We start from the raw sequence: 18287 nt of genomic DNA on the forward strand, positions 1-18287 counted from the left end.
GGTCGTTCAAACCCGATGGCAATCCTGAGCCAACAATTAGCCTTTGTCCTTTTAAAGTTCCATTATGGCACATACCTGGAGGTCTTGGAAAGCGCAAGATTACAAGGAACCAATCTCAAACTCGGGAACACGTTCAAGTAGTAGGGAATATGTTTTGTGGCAAACCTTTGAAGGTCACACAACCAATTGAGGTCCATCCCGAACCCGGAGGCTGACAACCCGGAATCAGCTTATCCCCGAGATACTATGAGGTAAATGAAAGGTCGAGACAATCACGACATAAGTACCTGGATTTCGTTAGACGCAGGTCCGGAGGAACGACTCATTTTTGGGACCCTTGAATTGAAAACGGGATACTACCCTCCCATGCCAATTCGAATATATTGCTTGCAGGAGACAGAAAGAGGAACAAATGAGAAGAGATATAAATTATACCATTTCGAAATGTGGTTAGGCTGCGGGGCAGAAGTGTCATGGAATCCTCTTATATAGACGCGCGCCCGCATTGGTGCAATTGCGCCAAACTAGCACGCCATCAATGACTTCACGCCAACCACCAAACCCATAAGCGCCGAAACATCGCGATGCAAAGAAAGGCCGCTTAGCAATCACAGCTCCGGTCCGGAGCTACACTGGTCTGGATATGTGACGATGAAGGCATAACATGAGTGAGTTATCCCAACACTGGTTCGGATCATTGTTGGTTACTGGCCATCACGACCTCTTCATTGCCCCAGGCCTATTTATTTGTGACCTCGTCATGATCGTCTACAACCCCTGAGAACTTCCACAACCTGACCGTCTCTCAACTCCAAGCTCTCTGTCATACAAGCCATTCAAGATGCGCTTCTCAGCGGCAGCTCTCGTAGCAGGCCTGCAAGTGTCCGCCGCTCTTGTCGTGGACGGCGAACAGAAGCCCCTAGGCTTCCAACAGAAACCAAAGGGTACGGCGACAAAGGGAAATAAACAGCCCAACATCGTCTTTACCCTTACCGACGACCAAGACTTGCATTTACAGTCTCTTGACTATCTTCCCCTCATCAAGAAATGCCTGGCCGATGAAGGCACTACATACAAACGCCACTACTGTACAACGGCCATCTGCTGCCCTGCCCGAGTATCTCTGTGGACGGGGAAGCAAGCTCACAACACTAATGTCACGGATGTATCACCGCCGTATGGTAAGTTGCTCCTCAAAGATTGATGGTCAATTTTCACCATGACTGACACCGAGGACCAGGTGGATTACCCAAGTTCATCAGCCAAGGCTTCAACGAAGCCTACCTACCCGTCTGGCTCCAGGAAGCCGGCTACGACACCTACTACACCGGCAAGCTCTTCAACGCCCACACCGTCGACAACTACGACTCCCCTTACCTAGCCGGCTGGAATGGCTCCGACTTCCTCTTGGACCCTTACACCTACTCGTACCTCAATGCCACCTTCCAGCGCAACCGTGATGCACCGGTGAGCTACGAAGGCCAATACTCAGTCGACGTCCTAGCCGAAAAGGCCTACAGATTCCTCGACGACGCCGCCCAAAACGTTCACAAGGGGGGACGGCCCTTCTTCCTCGGCATTGCCCCCATAGCTCCTCACAGTAACGTCGAGCCGCGCATCCCTTCTTCAGCAGCAGGCGCCCTCCACCGCCGCCCAACCTCCGAAGAAGACGACATTGAAAAACTCGTCTCCTTCACTCCTCCCATCCCCGCCGCCCGCCACGCCCACTTGTTTCCGGACGTCGTCGTCCCGCGCACTCCGCACTTCAACCCCTCCTCGCGCGCCTCGGGCGTGTCCTGGATCTCGCAGTTGCCAGTACAAAGCGCCGAAAACGTAGCATTTAACGACCACTTCTACCGCCAACGCTTACGTACGCTGCAGTCCGTCGACGAGCTGGTGGCTGGCGTCATCGAGCGGCTGGAGCGTCATGGACTATTGGAGGATACGTACGTGTTTTACACGACAGATAATGGATATCATATTGGTCAGCACCGCTTGCAACCGGGTAAGGAGTGCGGGTTTGAAGAGGATATTAACGTCCCGCTTATTGTGAGGGGACCGGGCGTGAAGAAGGGAGCAGTGGCGGAGGTGGTGACTAGTCATGTTGATTTGGCGCCTACGGTGCTAAAGTTGGCTGGGGCGTTGGGTGGTGATGATGATGATGATAACAAAAAGGTAGAAGAATATAAGCTGGATGGCGAGGCGATCCCGCTTACGGCTGAGGATCTGGAGGAAGCGAAGGAGAAGGGGGAGAGGCATGAGCATGTCACTGTTGAGTATTGGGGGTTTGCGTTGTCGGAGGGTCGGCTGTTCGGCAAAGACGCGACGCGGTTCTGGACAAATAATACGTACAAGGCCGTGAGGATCTTGGGTGATGGGTATAACTTGTACTACTCCGTTTGGTGCAGTGGCGAGCACGAGCTGTATGATCTTCAGGTAAGTCTCTCTTCTTTTGTTCTAAGCCTTCTTCCTCCCGCTCAGATATCGAGTGCCTATCCTATCCTATCCACGACGATGCTAACCAAGTCATGACTACATGAACAGACCGATCCTTACCAGCTCAACAACCTTCTCGCCCCTTCCTCGCTAGACAGTGGGAACACGCCGTCGTCCCTCCTTGGAGTACCATTCCAGAAGGTTGTTGTCCGGCTCGACTCACTTCTCTTTGTCCTCAAGTCGTGTAAAGGAAAGACGTGTATTCGACCATGGGAGGCATTGCACCCGGCTGGAAATGTGCGCGACCTGCATGATGCTCTCTCGAGTAGGTTTGATACCTTTTACGAGAAAGAGCAGAGGAGAGTAGCGTTTGATAGGTGCGAGAAGGGATACATTGTCGAAGCGGAAGGTCCGCAGTTTGAGACGCACGGGTTGGTATATCGGGATGGACACCGATGGGATCAGTGGGTTTAGAAGTTACGATGTTTTGCTTACTGTGTGCTTGGAGGACATTTTCCCGCTAGTCTGTCTTCCTCTTTCTTGATATAAGATGATGGTTAATCACTAACGACCAAAGCTGATGAATGTCTTGAAAATTGTTGATCTCCGTTATTGTTGCTTAAATTCGAAGTGTCTAGTTTATGTACGCACAATGTTTACAAAATCTTTATGCACTGGTGTTCTCTGGAATAAGGTAGTAAATACAATGCAGTGCTGGTTTGTCTGTTTGTTAGCTCGGAACACTTATCGGACTGGACAAAATCTGTCCCAAACTTTCCCAAACCTTACAAAAGAGTGTGCAAGGGCTAAGTACAATTTTGAAGAGGTTTGATAACAGTCAAGAGGGCATATATGATACAAATAGGTTTTTGGTATGGAACGAGACGGATCAGTTAGGCACGTAGAAGCCTAGGAAATAAATAACCAGTGTCTGAACTATACACTACGATAGTTGAATAACAAAAAAAAAAACAGAAAATGAAGAGCAAGCAGGCAGAAAGAGAGAGCAGGAAAATGAAAAATAGTAAAGGACTAGTAGGAAAAGAAAAGAACATGAGAAATGAAAGATCTGATTGCCCAAAGCCAGAATCGAACTGACCAAATATTCGGAACTGTTTCCGAGTCTGAAATGTCATAACATCTGCCATTCATTAGCGTTCCTGAAGCAGCAAACACGCTTCTGATGCAAAACAAGACTGGGAAAAGAACAAGGAGACAATGTGTAAAAGATATTGAGGAGGAAATCAGAAAAAGAAGAAAGATGAGATGGAGAAAGGGACAAAAAGAACTTAAGTTGCCCACAGCCAGAATCGAACTGACGACCTCATCATTACTAGTGATGCGCTCTACCACTGAGCCATGCGGGCTTCATGGCTTTTCAGCTTAAGGTCTTGTATTGATATACCTAGACCATTTGCTTCACTACGATAAGTTGGTACCGGACTGCATTCGTCTTAAATTCCGAGCTTCATGTTCGTTACTAGTGATGCTCTGCCACTGAGCTACGGGGTATGGGCAATTAAAGTTGTTGAAAATAATTCCGGAAAGTGAGATCAAAAGTGAAATTTCAGCATTGTTTTGTGATGACACTGGGCAGCCCTGAAAACATCCCAAACTCCGGTGACCGTAATCCTAACGCCCATCCTTGAAAAGTCATATTGCATCCCTGATGTGGACCGTGATCACTCACTCAGCAGTGGTACACTGATCGTTGAGGGCATTAGACTCGTCCCTCTGAACAACTGTTCAGTCGTACTGTAGTCCGTAGGCCTTCTCCAAACATCAGATCAGTACCATCAAGCCTCAGATGTAAGCCCTCTTCGCAACATCAGCCGCCTCAGCCCCCGCGATTCTTCCAAAGACGACACACTCGAGCAACGACGAACCGCCTAGGCGATTATCACCATGAATACCACCAGTAATCTCGCCAGCGGCCCATATTCCCTGGATGGGCTTCTGCTCCTCCCCAAGCTCGGACGAAAGCACCTGGGCATGCTCATTAAACACGGCACCGCCCATGGTGAAATGCACAATGGGCGTAACGCGGCCCACGCATACCTCGGCGTCTTCATCGATAGTAGTACCGTCGCTGTTCACACCGAGTTTCCAGTGTCCGAACGCCTTGCGCTGAAACGGATCCTCCTTCTCGCCCCTCACGATGCTCGCGTACTCCTTCAGCGTCTGCTTGGTGGTTGCATCCAGTTCCGAAACCTTCATCTTCTTCATCAGCCCCTTCCACAGATAGAACCCCATATGGCCCGCGGCAGCCTCGGCAGCGCCCGGGTCAAGCAGGAGCTGAATGTCCCATTGACGCAAAGAGGCGCCTTCAACTCCGTCGCCCGGCAAAGCCATGATGGTGTTGCTCACACGCTCCCTCGTCTCCAGCTCGTTGACGAATCTCTTGCCGCTGTGCAGCAGGATGCCACCTTCTCCCCTCAGCATCTCAGCAGCGAGGAATTTGACGGGCACCTGGGGATTGGCCGGATCGATGAAGCCGGTCGGGTGAATCTGCACGCTGTCCATATCGACCAGCCTGGCACCGACGGTGGCGAGCAGATCGTGGGTGCCCGGCCGCGGATCGTTTGTGGAGGGCATTCCACCCAGGTCCGGACGGTAGCGAGCCAAAAGACCGTTCGTGTCACCCCCAAAGCCGCCGGTGGTGAAGATCACGGGACCGGTGAGCTGGTGGGGAGAAGCACCGTTGCCGCCATCCTGGGTCGATCGGTACTCTACTCCAGTAACGGTCACGGGGTGGTGATCCACTGAGGAGCCGCCGTTCCCGTTGCTGCCGGAGACAGCAGTAGTGGAGTCGGTGAGCAGCCTGGTGACCTCGCAGTCGGTCATCAGCTCGAAGCGGTCTTCTCCCGCCTCCTTCAACTTGCCGAGAAGAGTGGTGATGATGGCGGCTCCTGGAGGCGTCTTGCCAGCGCCTCTATGGGTTCGTGGGTGACTGTGGCCACCGAGCTGCGCCACGACAGTGAGATCCACGCCTAGATCGGTGAGGAAGTTGATGGCATCGGCGGATCGCTGGGTGAGGACGGAGATGAGGGACTCGCGCTGGGCCCTGGCCGCTGGCTTACTGGTGGCTTGGGAGGAGAGGCGAGTCCCGGCAGAGCGGACGGTATCGTCCCAGAAGGTCTCGTCAGGGCCCAGATTGGGCCAGGCGGCCTGTTGAAAGCGAGTGGGTGCCCCGTTAATGCCCGAGGAAGCCTTGATGCTGTTGCCTCCTGGCTTTGAAGCGCGTTCCAGTAGGCGAACTGAAGGGGCGCCGGCACGTAGGGCGGAATAGGCGGCGGAAAGCCCGGCCAAACCGCCGCCTACTACAATGACACAGGGGCGTGAAGCCTGTGATGTCATGTCGGTTGTTTCGGATGGGAATAGTCTGTTAACGAGGTTTGCTGTAAACGATTCGGGTGATGATGACGGCAAAAGATAGTGATAGACGACTGCGGCAATAGGAATCAAGACGGCAAGACAGACAATCAAGCGAATTTGTCGCCTGGTCATGACAGTATCACAATTGATGGATGCGTAAGTTCAAATCAACAACACCGAGATCACGACGGCCATGTTATATTTTTGATGGCCTCCAAAAAGTCCATAGTGAGGGGTGGCGCGCGGTCAGACATCATCAGAGGTTCAGACAGCGTAAAGGTGGACGAGAAACAATCGGACGAGAACCGAACCATCTCCTTGGGACGAAGGTGCTGGAGTGCTACCAATTCGAAGGCGGTAGAGCCCATCATCCGATGTCTGCGTCGACCTCGAATGGTCGAGGCCGGGCTGTCACTGGTGCGTGCGTGCCTCGAGTTGCAACGTGTATTTGACAATGAGTCCCTCTTGAGATGGTCACCTCGGCTCAAGCCAGCCAGATTCCGTATGCGAAGAAAGAAGGACAGGGTAGGCAGGCGAGATGCGAAGGAAATATTGAAGAGGTGCCAGTGCCCTTGGAGTGAGCGATAGCCGCCCGAGAACCATTCATCCCGGGCGGGCAATCGCGGGTGTGGTAGTGCCTGCCACCTCACTGTCAGCGCACGGCAGCGGCCGCGGTAGCGCTAGGGCTACCGCAAAATTCCGCGGCGTTGGGTTTCTAGGGTTATAGCAGATAAATTGGGCCAACCCTGAACCCAACGCCGCGGAATTTTGCGGGTACAAGCCAACACCGCCGAAGCTGAGGGAGGTCCATTGCAAGAGGCTTCCCACCTGTCGTCCGCTGACTAAGCAAGTTGCTGTTGGTGGGTTTGAACGGGCATCATGGCTCATGGAAAGGATGAAGATTGAACATGTCAACGTTTGCAGTTTACAAGCATGGATTCTCCCCCCTTTGCAATTTTCTTTTGTTTCTTCTCCAGCTCGAAACCCTGTTCCCCGGCGGATTGGAAAACCACATGCATGATGCAGTAGGAAAAGAGTTCCACTGATAATGAGGATACAAAAAAAAAGAGAGCGGAATTAGAAATGTCAGCAGGTGGAATCTGTCAAAGAATGGGAAGGGGAAGGTTGTCAATCATGTTCATGGACTATGCTTGCCCTGATTCCGCTGACAGAATCATTTTGGAGAAACCCCCCGCAAGAGAATGACTGAGAAGCACGAGCCATGTGAATATTTATCAAGACGGCAAAAAAAAACTCAACAATTTGATCGCTGCCCAAAACATATGTCTTCTCATCATTCATCGCGGTTGGTTGTCACGTAGAAACTCGGATATTTGCTTTCTCTTGGCAGATGGTCTTGCGAAAGTCTTGGTATGTATCTACAGGATACAACCTCCATACACAGCACGTACATCTGATACAGCGATAACTGCATATCCCAAGCATTACCATAGACCAGTGACGTCTAGCTGGGCCAACCTTGAATGACAAACCATGAGCCAAGTCCTTCCAATTTTAAGCTTCAGCTTGGCAATCCGTAACAGCTGCCCTGGCCACTGATCACCTTTCCATGTGCGCTGCCTGCTCCTCAAATGCTCATGCTGGATGGAGACAGACATACGATCCCAGCGTAAATTGTCAGCCTCGTTTCCCAGCCAAACAATGAACCGAGTGTTTCTCCCTCTGTTGTTCTCCTCCTATTGGTAGGGAGTAGCGCCAACAACATCCATCACATCAGCCGCCGAGCCGCCAATGTGGACCCGGCCGGACAACACGTGCATCCCGTCCCCGTTGTCCCTCCTGCCTCCTGCCTCCTCCTGCTCCTCCGGTCCGGAGAGACCCAGCCAAACACCCCCCGTTACCCCGGTGCACCAAAAGAGCTGCAATGGCGGAGCGGGCGGTCCCCGATGCTGCTGCTGCTGCTTCTGCTTCACGGTCATGCGTGATACCTTCCCGTTTTGATACAAAACTCCGGGCGCGGCGGGAAAACATCGCCCGAACATTTGGGGACCAACAAACGAACACGGGCATCGAATGATCATCAACCACAGCGTGTCGTGGAGAACTTCAAGGACTCCATCGATCATCACTGCGAACCAACATCCCCAAAAACGCGGGGTTGCTGCAACACTCCATCCTTCTTGGCCCTTTCCCTTTCCCAAGTACACTACATACGAGGCTACATACCAAGCCGGGGGAACGGATGAAATGATAGACATTTTGTGGGATAGGGGATGAATCGTGATGGTCAATCAGTTAGTTGGCACAGTTGCATTCAACTTACCAGAGAGCACAAAGAGTGCAGTGCAGTGCTGATCGATCTGATCTTGGGGGGTGGGGGGTGGGGAGTTTCCCCCGGCTGGTGGATATAGTAGGTTGAGGTTGGGTTACCGACAGACACATGCTCGATTTCAATTGATGATACGCGAGAGATGATCATTATCATCATCAACTGTAAATGATTTTCGCTTTTTGAGTTTTGAGTTGCCAAGTTGCATTTTGCAATTCAGTGGAACCCCAAGTTATACACAGTACAACACGTGTACACGTGAGAGATGTGCGGTTTTCCCCGGTTTTTAATCAGGGAAGACTATAAGCTTTTTGCCGTTTTGTTTTTCTCGGTACAACCTTCGCCACCGCCGTCTTATAACCGACCGTTTGGTACCTTGTAAAGCAAATGCTGGTTGGTTATAGGCTGCAAACATCGTGAACATCATCACACTTGACCTTCACTTCTGTAACAACCAACAACGAACAAGTGCCGATTTTTCTTTACTCCTCATTAGCACAACACTGATCGCATCAGGTATCAGAAGAACCAGCTCATCTCATCAGATCCTTGGCACCAAGCATTTCTCGCCGAGTCTAGTGGGTGTCTCAAATAGTGTACTCTCGCCAGCCAGGACTTGGATCAGGGGAAAAAGAAATGGTAGGAGCCTGTCCTCCATAATAGGGGGAGCGGCAGTTGCAGAGCCTCTGATCCTTTGCACGCACCCAGACACCGTCGGTGATTTAATATATTTCTTGGCAACAGAGCAGCATGAAATGAAGGTCAACTCTGTCCCCGTTTGTTGGATACTGAAGACGGTGCATGCAGACATGTGCAGGCGAACGGGATAAAAAACTTTGAGCAAGATATCATGAATGAGGGAGGTCAAAGATGCCATGTGCGGCCTCGTATGCCATTAAGCTAAACAAGTACCAGGCGTCAATATGCCCCCAGATCTAGACCGGTCTGGCACCCGGTGAATAACACCAAATTGCCACAAGGTAAAAGGAGTCTGGGGTAAAATCAATAAAAGACCACGTGCAGAAGTCTTGCTCCGGGATTTTGGTGCAATGGCTAGGTGGAGCGTTGAATATAATGTTGAATGGCTTACTTAATTCAATGAAACCGATTGCTGTTCAGGGGAGTGGACGAAATCTCGTATTAAGAGAGGAGAAGTGTCGAGAACGTCATTCTTTGAATGAAACCACAATGATCTTTGATTGGCTCCCCTTTGAATTTCCTTGTGAGCGTGGAGCGCAAAAAAGCAAGTGTTGTTATGGAGTTATATGGAGGAGTGTCGCAAGGCGCTTGTTAAAAAAATAAAAAATATTCATGCCTCGAACAAGACAGTGAACCTTTTTGGCAACTCGCTTGAGCAGTCGTGCCATGGTACAACAGGATAGACTTCCTATAGAGCATATACTGCACTTTCCCTCTTTGTTCTTGACCACTTGGTCTCTCTGACGAACCGAACTTTCCCGGTTCCGCTTTCCGGGCCCTCCCACAAATCCAAAACGAAACATCCACACTGAGATCTGATAAATCATCATAACGTCAAATAGAAATAGGCCCAGAAAAACAGGTTGCGAACGGGTCCGTGTCTGAGGAAAGAAAGCAAAAAGGATCCTCAACGGTGACGGACAGACGGGTCCATCCCCTTGAAAGTTCTGAAACTGATTTCCGCTTTCCCCAGGAGCCGTATTTCCGGCTTCCACCAACATACCGGTACACCCACCCACCAGCCGGCCAGAAGAGCCTACGCGCACATACAGATTTCGCACAGATTGTCGAGATTTGTCGAGATTCAACTTGCATTTTCTGGGCTCGCAACCCCCATCATCCCCGTCTTCCCCCATTTCCTTGTAATCACCATCCCCATCCCCATTTCCGTCCCCATCGTCAGTTCTTGGCAATTCCACCCAATTCCACTTCCGTGTCCATCAAGGTAGTGTAAAAAAACAGTTGACCCACAGGCAGGAAAGTAAACTCCCTGCACCAACTCCAGTCTCCCAGAAGCCGGCAGTTGTTGAGGTTCCACTTGTCAAGACCCTCACTCACTTTGTATGGGCCAAATCGAAAAAGGGGGCGCGTGCGTTGCATTTGCACCATGCGCAAGATATGGATGATCTCGATGTGGGTTGTGGGTGTTGGGTTGTGGATGTTGGAGGACAGGACGGGCCACAGAACCTCCGTTGCCCGACATTGTTGAGACCGCCAAACAGAAGTGAGGATTCGCCGGACGGCCTGCGATTGGATCACAGATGCCTCGTGGTCGTCTGTGCTTGTGCCGGGAGCTCGTGCAATGGTTCTTTTGCAATGGGGTACCGGCTACGAACGTGCCGCACGCATTGACTTTGAGATATCAAGAGATATTGATGTTCCTCACACTAACGTCGATAGAAACAATATGAGGCATGTTCCATGGAAAGTTCTGCCGCCGCCGACGGGCATAACCGCCAATCGGACGGTCCCAATTTCTCCCAATTACACGTGCGCAACCGGTGCACAACATTTATCTCCGGGCCGACTTCCAACCACGTACTTAAAACATGGCCGGGGATATGGTTTGATTACCTTCAGAGCCGTTTTGATGACAGAAAACAAGCTTAACCTTTGTGACGAGGGACGGGGAACGGGGGACGGGGGGCGGGGAGGACGACAGCGGGGACGCCGACAGGGACGGAGCAGAATTCGAAGTGAAGCGGGCGGGGACCGCCCTTTTTGCCCACGGGGGGATTTGACAAGCGCTCAATGGCTGGTCGAACAGGACGACGGGGGTCGGGGGTTGCGATTTCGGCTAAAAGAAACCTAAAAGATAAAAAAGTCAACAGATGCCTGCAATGCGACAAAACCGTCGGTACCCGCGCCAAAGTCTATTTCTTTCGTCTCCCTCTGGCTGGATGTTCTCCTCTTCGTCTCCCTTCCAGACCAATCACCATTCTGCAACAGCAGATTTGTGAAATTCGTAATCCCAGTAAGCGACTCCATAACGGTAGATCTTGGAGTGGATGACCTTGTGGAGGACGGTGGAGATGGCTTCTTTGGAGGCCCAGAACCAAGGCAAATCCGAACGGAAAGAAAGGACGTAGCAATGCCCCTTTCAGGAAAGGAAGAGCCGAAAGAAGGTGGAGTAAGCTTTGAGTTTGAGCGAAGCGCAAAAGGTTGGAAAGCCATTCAGTAACCGGGGTGAGAGGCAAATGGGCAGGGGGATGAACGTCATCTGAAAACGTCAGTTACGATTCCACTGCACATCGCTTGATGGCAACATTCTTCGGTTAGCCACCACCACAATAGATGAGGAGAAACGAAGTCGGGGCCGAAGAACAAGAGCAACACTGTAAATTGAGAGTGATATGGGTGATACTGATTGAATATTGCTGGAGTGATGCACATGGTTAGCCTGGCTGGGTCAGTGACTAACTGACAAAGCCTGACATGATATGCGCCCAGTGGCGGCGTTAGCGAGGGAAGAAATGCCTAGGAGCCCATACATGAAGAAAGTTCGAAAGGATGATAATAATAATGTGTGTAAACATTTGGTATCGTCGTGGACCCCATCCTTGATCCGGTATCAAACAGAAAACATGAACATATGATGAACATGACCCAAACCTCGCTAGATATCCAAAACTGTGTACTACTCGCTCGCCATATAACAAATACCCATCGTGACCCGCTTAAAAAGAATTCATAACGTAAGACATATCAGGAAAGAACGGCCAGGGCCGACTTAGGCCTGCTCGCGGTCAGACTTGGCAGCCATCCTGGTCTCACGGCCCTTCTCAGACCAGGGGAAGTGGAAGACGGGGAGGAGGAAGAAGGAGTTGCTGTGAGGAGAAAAAAGTTAGCGCATGATCATTTGAAGTTATATGAGGCTCTGCACTAGGGTCAAGGATGATAACAATGACGTGTGCTTGGCAGATGCAATGAAACGAGGGGGAACCCCGAAAGGCCCAGTAGTGTCATGGCATGGTTTTGGAGAAAGCCCATTGCCAATGCCAAGTTTGGGGTACGAGGCCAGTCTGATGACGCTGTACTTTTCTTCTCATTTGTCCTTGTCGGAGGGGGGAGGTAGATATGTGACAGGAAGAAAAAAAGAAAATGAAAATCAATAATGTCGGGGTACTAACCTGCTATCCGCAAGACCAGCAAACGCGTTGTACCAAGCCAAGAAGGCGGCGAGCATGCCGAAGACACCGCCAGCCTGGGTGAGCCTGTGGGAGGCAGTGAGGTTTCCTTCGTTGTTGGCGAACTCGCCGCAAGCCAGCATGAGAAAGGCAATATCCAAAGTGAAGAAAAGCATGAAGAACATGACGGTGGAGCGCAAGGTGCAGAGAAGCAAAATGGTGGTGAAGATGAACCAGCCGGTGAGGAAGATGCCAACAGCAGAAGCCCCCATCTTGGGATCAACCGCCTTGGCTGCTTCAGTAGCATAGGGACCGCCCTCGCCAAGGATGTTCCAGGCCGGAGTGAGAAGAATGGCATAGGCGATCCAGAAACCACCGAAAGAAGAAAGAGCAGTTGCACCAAAGGTGTTGCCAACAGCCATTTCCCTAAAGTTGGGTGTTAGACATGATGTGTAAAGAGAGGGTAGCTTGTATCAATGATTGTACGTACCACATGCCGGCAAGGAGCTGAACAAGACCACCATAGGCGAGAGCAACACCAACGACAACGTTGGGGACGTTCAAGCCACGGGCGTTAAGGTTGACGCAGGACAGGATGAAGGTAGTAAGGGCGAAAGCGCAGAGACCCAGAGGAGCCGGGTTGGCGAACTTGCGTTCCTTGACAGGGCGATAGAGACCGGGCTGGAATTCACCACCGAAGGCAGGCAACCTGGGCTCGGTTCCGGTGTGGATACGAGCCATAGGGTTGTGCCAGCCATTGAGGATAGCCTCATGGTGGGCGGCAGCGACAGCGGCCTGGGCCTGAGCCTGAAGCTGAGCTTGAGCTTGGGCCTGGGCGTGGGCCTGCTCCGCAGAGATGTTCTCAACTGAGGGCTTCTCGTCGTACATTGTGCGAACTTGTTGAGAGGTGATGATGTGGTAAGGCGTAGTATGTTTTATCGGACCAGGTAAGGAACCAAGATGTGGTGTTCCTTATATGTCGAGGATGTTGTTGCAAGGTATGGCACCTGGAGACCTGGGGAAGATGGAAACAAAGAAAAGGGTCCTGGGGAAGAACTGGGGAAGAGAGGTTGATATAGAGAATGACGATGGGTCGAATGGATCATCGATTACATATCCCACGGCCAGAAGAGCGGCATGTTGAACATGGCCGCTAGACAAGCGTTGCCGTAATGGGCAAGCATGGATGATCCGCGGAGTCCTGGGGTCACCTGGAGGCTGCTTAGATCTGCCTGGATCTGCTTAGGTCTTGGGATGAACTGGCTCAATCGGTCAGTGGAGAGTGGATGTAAGTGATGCAGGGACTAGGGGCCGTCATCTGGGGACTGGAGACCAAAGTGGGACGGCGTTTTCTTGGGCCTGCCAACTCGTTAAAGGCATAAGGGGCAAAGATTTATTTTGGATAGATGCATTTCCCCACGATATTCCCTGAGCCCAACTGGAGCTTGACTGAAAGACTGGGCCTCTGCTGGATCTCGACTGGACCTCAACTGGGGCCAGGCCGTGCCTCTGACTGGAGCAACCCGGGTCACGGCTCCCATCACGGCTGAGGCTGTTTGGAGAGCTACCGACACCCTGCCGGGGGGGCACCCCGAGCCCACGGAGGGACAACCAACACGATGAGGAGACGGATGCAGGCGGACAAGGACATCGGTGAGAAAGCGGATATCTCCCTCGGCCCAAGGCTCTCTCTTGGGTGGGTCGTCGGTGGTTGTGTTAAGCTGTGTGCTCCACCGGAAGACGGAGAAGAAGATCTGGAAACGCTGTCTCCTCACTGGATAAAGCTGATTAATCCACCAGAATACGGGGAAGGTTGCGTGGCATGATATAGAGGCTGGTCCACAACACTTGCAGTCTGCTTGGTAATTCCTTACACGTCCAGATTAGAAAGTCTTGGTAATGCCGTTTGTTTGAAATGCGAAGGGCATCGAAGGGAACAAGCAATAAACAAAGGTCCAAACGGTTCGTGGTAGAACGGTCATGTGCGTTGGGATTGCCAGTGGGGGTATTTCTGGACGAGTAGACTTTGTCGGAGCAGGTACCTGGCTGTCATGGAAAGCCAATAGACTAGAGAATACACTAGTAGTATGTACAATTAGCAATGAGGGTGCACTCGAACAAGGAGGCTCACTCACCAAAATTCAACCGACAACCACATTGCACTGGAGTCTTTTTGCGCTCCACAAACCCCGGAGAGTCCACAATACGCTAGTATGATCATCTCCAGATTGGATCTACCTAATGGTTAAGGTTAGAGGTGACACGACCTGAAATGAAGCCTGGCTGGCGAGGCTGGAAAGCTGTTAAGCATATGGCATGAATGATATCTGATGACACTCCTCAGCTCGAGCTTGAAGAATTTTGATGCTCCGGTCAAAGGAGGAAACCGCACTTGATGAATCAATGGCTATGGTTGGCTGGCTGGCTTCGCCCAATTGAATCGGTTCCATGACAAGGAGGACGGCACCTTTTTTTTCCAATACCAAATTTTTTTATTTTTTATTTTTTCCTGTGGCCGCATGTAGGGTAGCAATGGCAACCAGTAGCGCATTCGTCTTTCTCACACGGTCTCCGATAGCTTGCGGTTATGGCAGAAGGAGGTCGGGTAGTGGTGGTTAGAGCAGTGCCGAGATAGCCATATCGCAATTTCTTTTGCTGAAGAGGCTCCTTTTCCGACGCACGAAGCCGGCAATGCCACCCAAGCCAGTCCTGTCTCAGTGTCGAACATCCGGTCGTCCATCTTGGTATTCATCAAAGCAATCTGGTAGGGAGGTGGGGGATAGACAACGATTGGCTGGAGAGACATTGAGGTGCAGAGATGCGGCGGCCTCGGCGTCATCTAAACCACATGGATTGGGATTTGGGGGGCACTGAACCAGAAAAGCAGAGAACCAAGGGGGCGGCCGGTGGCTTGACTTTGCCTTTCTTGTTCGATTCCCGCAGCGATTGCCGGCTGGGCGTGCGTAATGGGCTTGACTGGCAGCTGAATGTTCTTTTTTTCTCGAGATGTTCCCATGAATGACTGTGTAGGTGCTCACGACCACGTTTGGTGAGACAAACGGTATATGATATTGTCAAGGGCCGATCTGTATAGTCGGATCAAATGCCCGGTAACAGTGTCGAAACGACCAGCAGTACATCGAGTACCAATGACCACAACTCCGGTGAAGTGAAAGGCAGAAAAGGGTGGACTCGCTCGATTTTGTCACTACTACTCACTACTACGGTAAGCTGTGTGCCGGGAATAATGGGAGTTAGCGGACTTGATGCGGGAGTGATGATCGGGGGAAAGCCAAGTGGCTCGCTAACCTCGCCCGTGTTCTGGCGTGTCTGGCTAACCGTGAACGGATGCGCCATCCGGAGTTGCAGTGAAGCAATCATCAGTTGGTCAGGATTGGCATGTCATGGATGTCCACGGAAAAGGGCGAAGGGAGGGATTCTGTCGTTAGGAAGACCCTGGTCTGAAGTTGTTCATTTGGAGAACACGATGGCATTAGGTAAATTGTAGGCAGTGAGTGGTAAGGTGGAAGGAACAAGTGAGGTCTGGAATGGGGATCCGATGGTTGATACCGCCATTGGTACCTTGGGTTCTGCACTTCTTTTGCCCGTTTGGTGCAAAGGTGGACAGATATTCCCCAGACGAAACAACCTTGGTTGCTCCCTGGCACTTGCCCTGTTGGGCCAGGCACATCGATTGGGACCTGGAAAAAGTCAAGAATCAGAACCCAGATGGAGGAAGGGACGGACGGCAACGGAGCCCGAGTGGGAGAACTACTTTCCACTTCAGCGACCGAATCAAATTGACGGAGGCGAGGGACAGAAGATGAGGGGAAAGGGCACGTTGGTGACCCCAAGGAAGGAAGGAAGGGAAGCCCACCAAAAGCCCACCCACCTTCCAGCTTCCCCATAAGGTTGATTCAAAGGTTGTGGATTTTCTCCGCACACTCCCCCCCGCCCCTTCCCCTTTTCGAATCTCGCGTGCAAGCCAATTGCTCTGCGCGGTCAGCATTTCTTAGCACCATTACGTCGTTTGGCACATGGGACGCTGTTAGTGCAAATTCAATCCCGCCCCGAATCCCCCTTTTTAACCTTTTTGCTCCATTCTCTCTCTGTCTCCACGGCCAAGCGGGGAAGATCTGGGGAAAGTGCAAATGCAAAGCCCAAGTCATGACTTGTTTCTAGTGATGTGCATGACGAGACTCAATTGAAGCGGAGCAGCATCCAACCCAGATGTTGAACGCTGCTGCTGAAATGGGTTGCTGGATTGTTGAAAAAATAGGGTCAAAAGTGGTGACGGTGAGGGGACGTTGCGGGGAAGTGGAATACGGCAAGTACCGTCGTACCGTTTTTCTTCCAGTCTTGCTCGGGTTTTTCCCTTTTATGTAATTGAAGCACTGAAGGAAGGTACTGCTGTGTAAGTGCCGTGGTAAGGGCTTGCTTGCCCTTAGAATTATGCAACTATCGGGGGTATGCATAATCCTTCTCACTTTCCACCATCCCCAATCAAAGGTCTGATCTATTATCTCGACTGCCACTGCCCGTGCCGGTGCCGGTCGGTCGGTCTCAATTCCCTGCCCAATAATGCCAGCGCCGTCGTGTAGGCTCCTGGGATCTCCCAAGTTCTACAGCATGGCGTCTCCTCGTAAGAAAAAGGGCCATGCTGATTTGTGCTGACGGGGTCCATGGCCCAGCCGAAAGACTAGCCTCGGCCTTTTTCTATCAGTAATGTGGCCATTCGTAATCCATCACGATCCATCCATCGGCATCCAACCTCTTGCTTTCCATCCACCTGGCACTTGTGTTCCACGGCCATTGACGGACTTTCATTGACACCATAAGTCCAGAGCTAAGGAAGGTGCTTCTGGTGCACCGTTGTTGCACATTTTGATAGTGTCTCACGGTTATCACGGCACTTGTGCACACCTGTCCGGCTCTGCTCTTTGCCGTCCACCCAGGGCACAGATTGCTACAGCACATATCGAAACTGACCTCCTGGCAAGGGGATATTTGCATTTGCCCGGGTGTTATTTCTCTTGTGAGTCCCGAGTGTTGCTCCGAGTGGAGGATCCAATATCAAAAGATGCCCCGGGGCAGATATCCGTTTCAGTCAAGACACGCCGACAGCTCTCTACACTACTGTGAACTCATCGTGTCATCGAAAGGAGTCTTCACCCCATGGATTCCTGGACAAAGGATCGTCAGGGGAAATAGCCATCTTGATCATGCGTTGGCAGATTGGGTCGACGCTTGGGACTTGGGCCATCAGGGAGGAGCAAGCCAGCCTCCTGGGAATCCGAGATCCTCAGGAACAACGACATGACAGATTGGCTCACAAGGACCCGGCTTGACTACCACAATGAAGCTTGTGTGTTCCTGATCATCATCGTTACCATCATCACCCCGACGGGAGTGAGTGCTAGTGTTCTACACTACGGCAGTTGATCACCAATAACAGGACCCCGACGGGAGTGAGTGCTAGTGTTCTACACTACGGCAGTTGATCACCAATAACAGGACCCCGACAGATGAACATTCGCCAGCATCATGAGAGCATCGCCCTTCTCTGTCTACCTGCCTTCTGTCCCCTTCCCCTCTGTGAAGATTCGTCGCCTGGGGGGTTGGCAGACTTGCCCACAAAAAATCATCTACGCGCCATGGAACAAGTCTTGTTGCTGATACAACGTCAACTGTACCAACAAAAAGACGTGCTTGAGATAGCCACATGGTGCTCTACCTATGATCAATTCTGCTGTCCAGTTTCATTCGGCCGAAGCAGAGTGAAGAGGAGAGACCGTACAGGCGCAAGCGTAAAAAAGAAAGAAAAAAAGAAAGAGATAGAAATCAAATCAACGAATGATGAACACGGAATGCTCAGAAAAGATCAAGAACGAGCATAAACGAACCATTGGAAACTGGGAGTGAGTAAACACAGGGTGTGCAAAAAAGATAATGAAATGAGACGGCCAAAAAAGAACCAAGAGACCATAGTTAAACCCCAACAAGAAAAGAGGGAGAGACATAGCTCCAAAGGCAGATAACAAAAAAGAAACAAAGAAAGAGAAAAAAAAAAAGGAAAAAAA

At 51.3% G+C, this 18287-nt stretch overlaps 4 protein-coding genes and 1 non-coding gene across 5 annotated transcripts; 1 reads left to right on the forward strand and 4 right to left on the reverse strand.

Annotated features, from left to right (window-relative positions):
* The first annotated feature begins 829 nt into the window (after positions 1-829).
* On the forward strand, positions 830-3103 carry SMAC4_07425 (uncharacterized protein). Its single transcript, XM_066090625.1, has 3 exons — positions 830-1181; positions 1241-2436; positions 2545-3103. Exons 1-3 carry the CDS (start codon positions 842-844, stop codon positions 2908-2910), a joined length of 1902 nt encoding a protein of 633 aa, XP_065947486.1. The 5' UTR covers positions 830-841; the 3' UTR covers positions 2911-3103.
* A 628-nt stretch (positions 3104-3731) lies between these two features.
* SMAC4_13982 lies at positions 3732-3803 on the reverse strand. Its single transcript has one exon. It is a non-coding gene; the product is annotated as a tRNA-Thr (tRNA).
* Positions 3804-3965: 162 nt separating this feature from the next.
* On the reverse strand, positions 3966-5962 carry SMAC4_07424 (uncharacterized protein). Its single transcript, XM_003345087.2, has one exon. The coding sequence runs from the start codon at positions 5941-5943 to the stop codon at positions 4240-4242; it is 1704 nt and encodes a 567-aa protein (XP_003345135.1). The 5' UTR covers positions 5944-5962; the 3' UTR covers positions 3966-4239.
* A 1546-nt stretch (positions 5963-7508) lies between these two features.
* Positions 7509-7751, reverse strand: SMAC4_07423 (uncharacterized protein; the record flags this gene model as incomplete). The annotated part of the gene is made up of 1 exon (XM_003345086.1): positions 7509-7751. The coding sequence occupies one exon, from the start codon at positions 7749-7751 to the stop codon at positions 7509-7511; it is 243 nt and encodes an 80-aa protein (XP_003345134.1).
* A 3656-nt stretch (positions 7752-11407) lies between these two features.
* Positions 11408-13121, reverse strand: SMAC4_07422 (uncharacterized protein). The gene is made up of 3 exons (XM_003345085.2): positions 12698-13121; positions 12211-12633; positions 11408-11907 (listed from the first exon to the last, which is right to left on the reverse strand). The coding sequence occupies exons 1-3, from the start codon at positions 13093-13095 to the stop codon at positions 11811-11813; spliced, it is 918 nt and encodes a 305-aa protein (XP_003345133.1). The 5' UTR covers positions 13096-13121; the 3' UTR covers positions 11408-11810.
* Between the last annotated feature and the right edge of the window lie 5166 nt (positions 13122-18287).

Source organism: Sordaria macrospora, chromosome 6 (assembly GCF_033870435.1).
Source record: "Sordaria macrospora chromosome 6, complete sequence".
Classification (NCBI taxonomy): domain Eukaryota; kingdom Fungi; phylum Ascomycota; class Sordariomycetes; order Sordariales; family Sordariaceae; genus Sordaria; species Sordaria macrospora.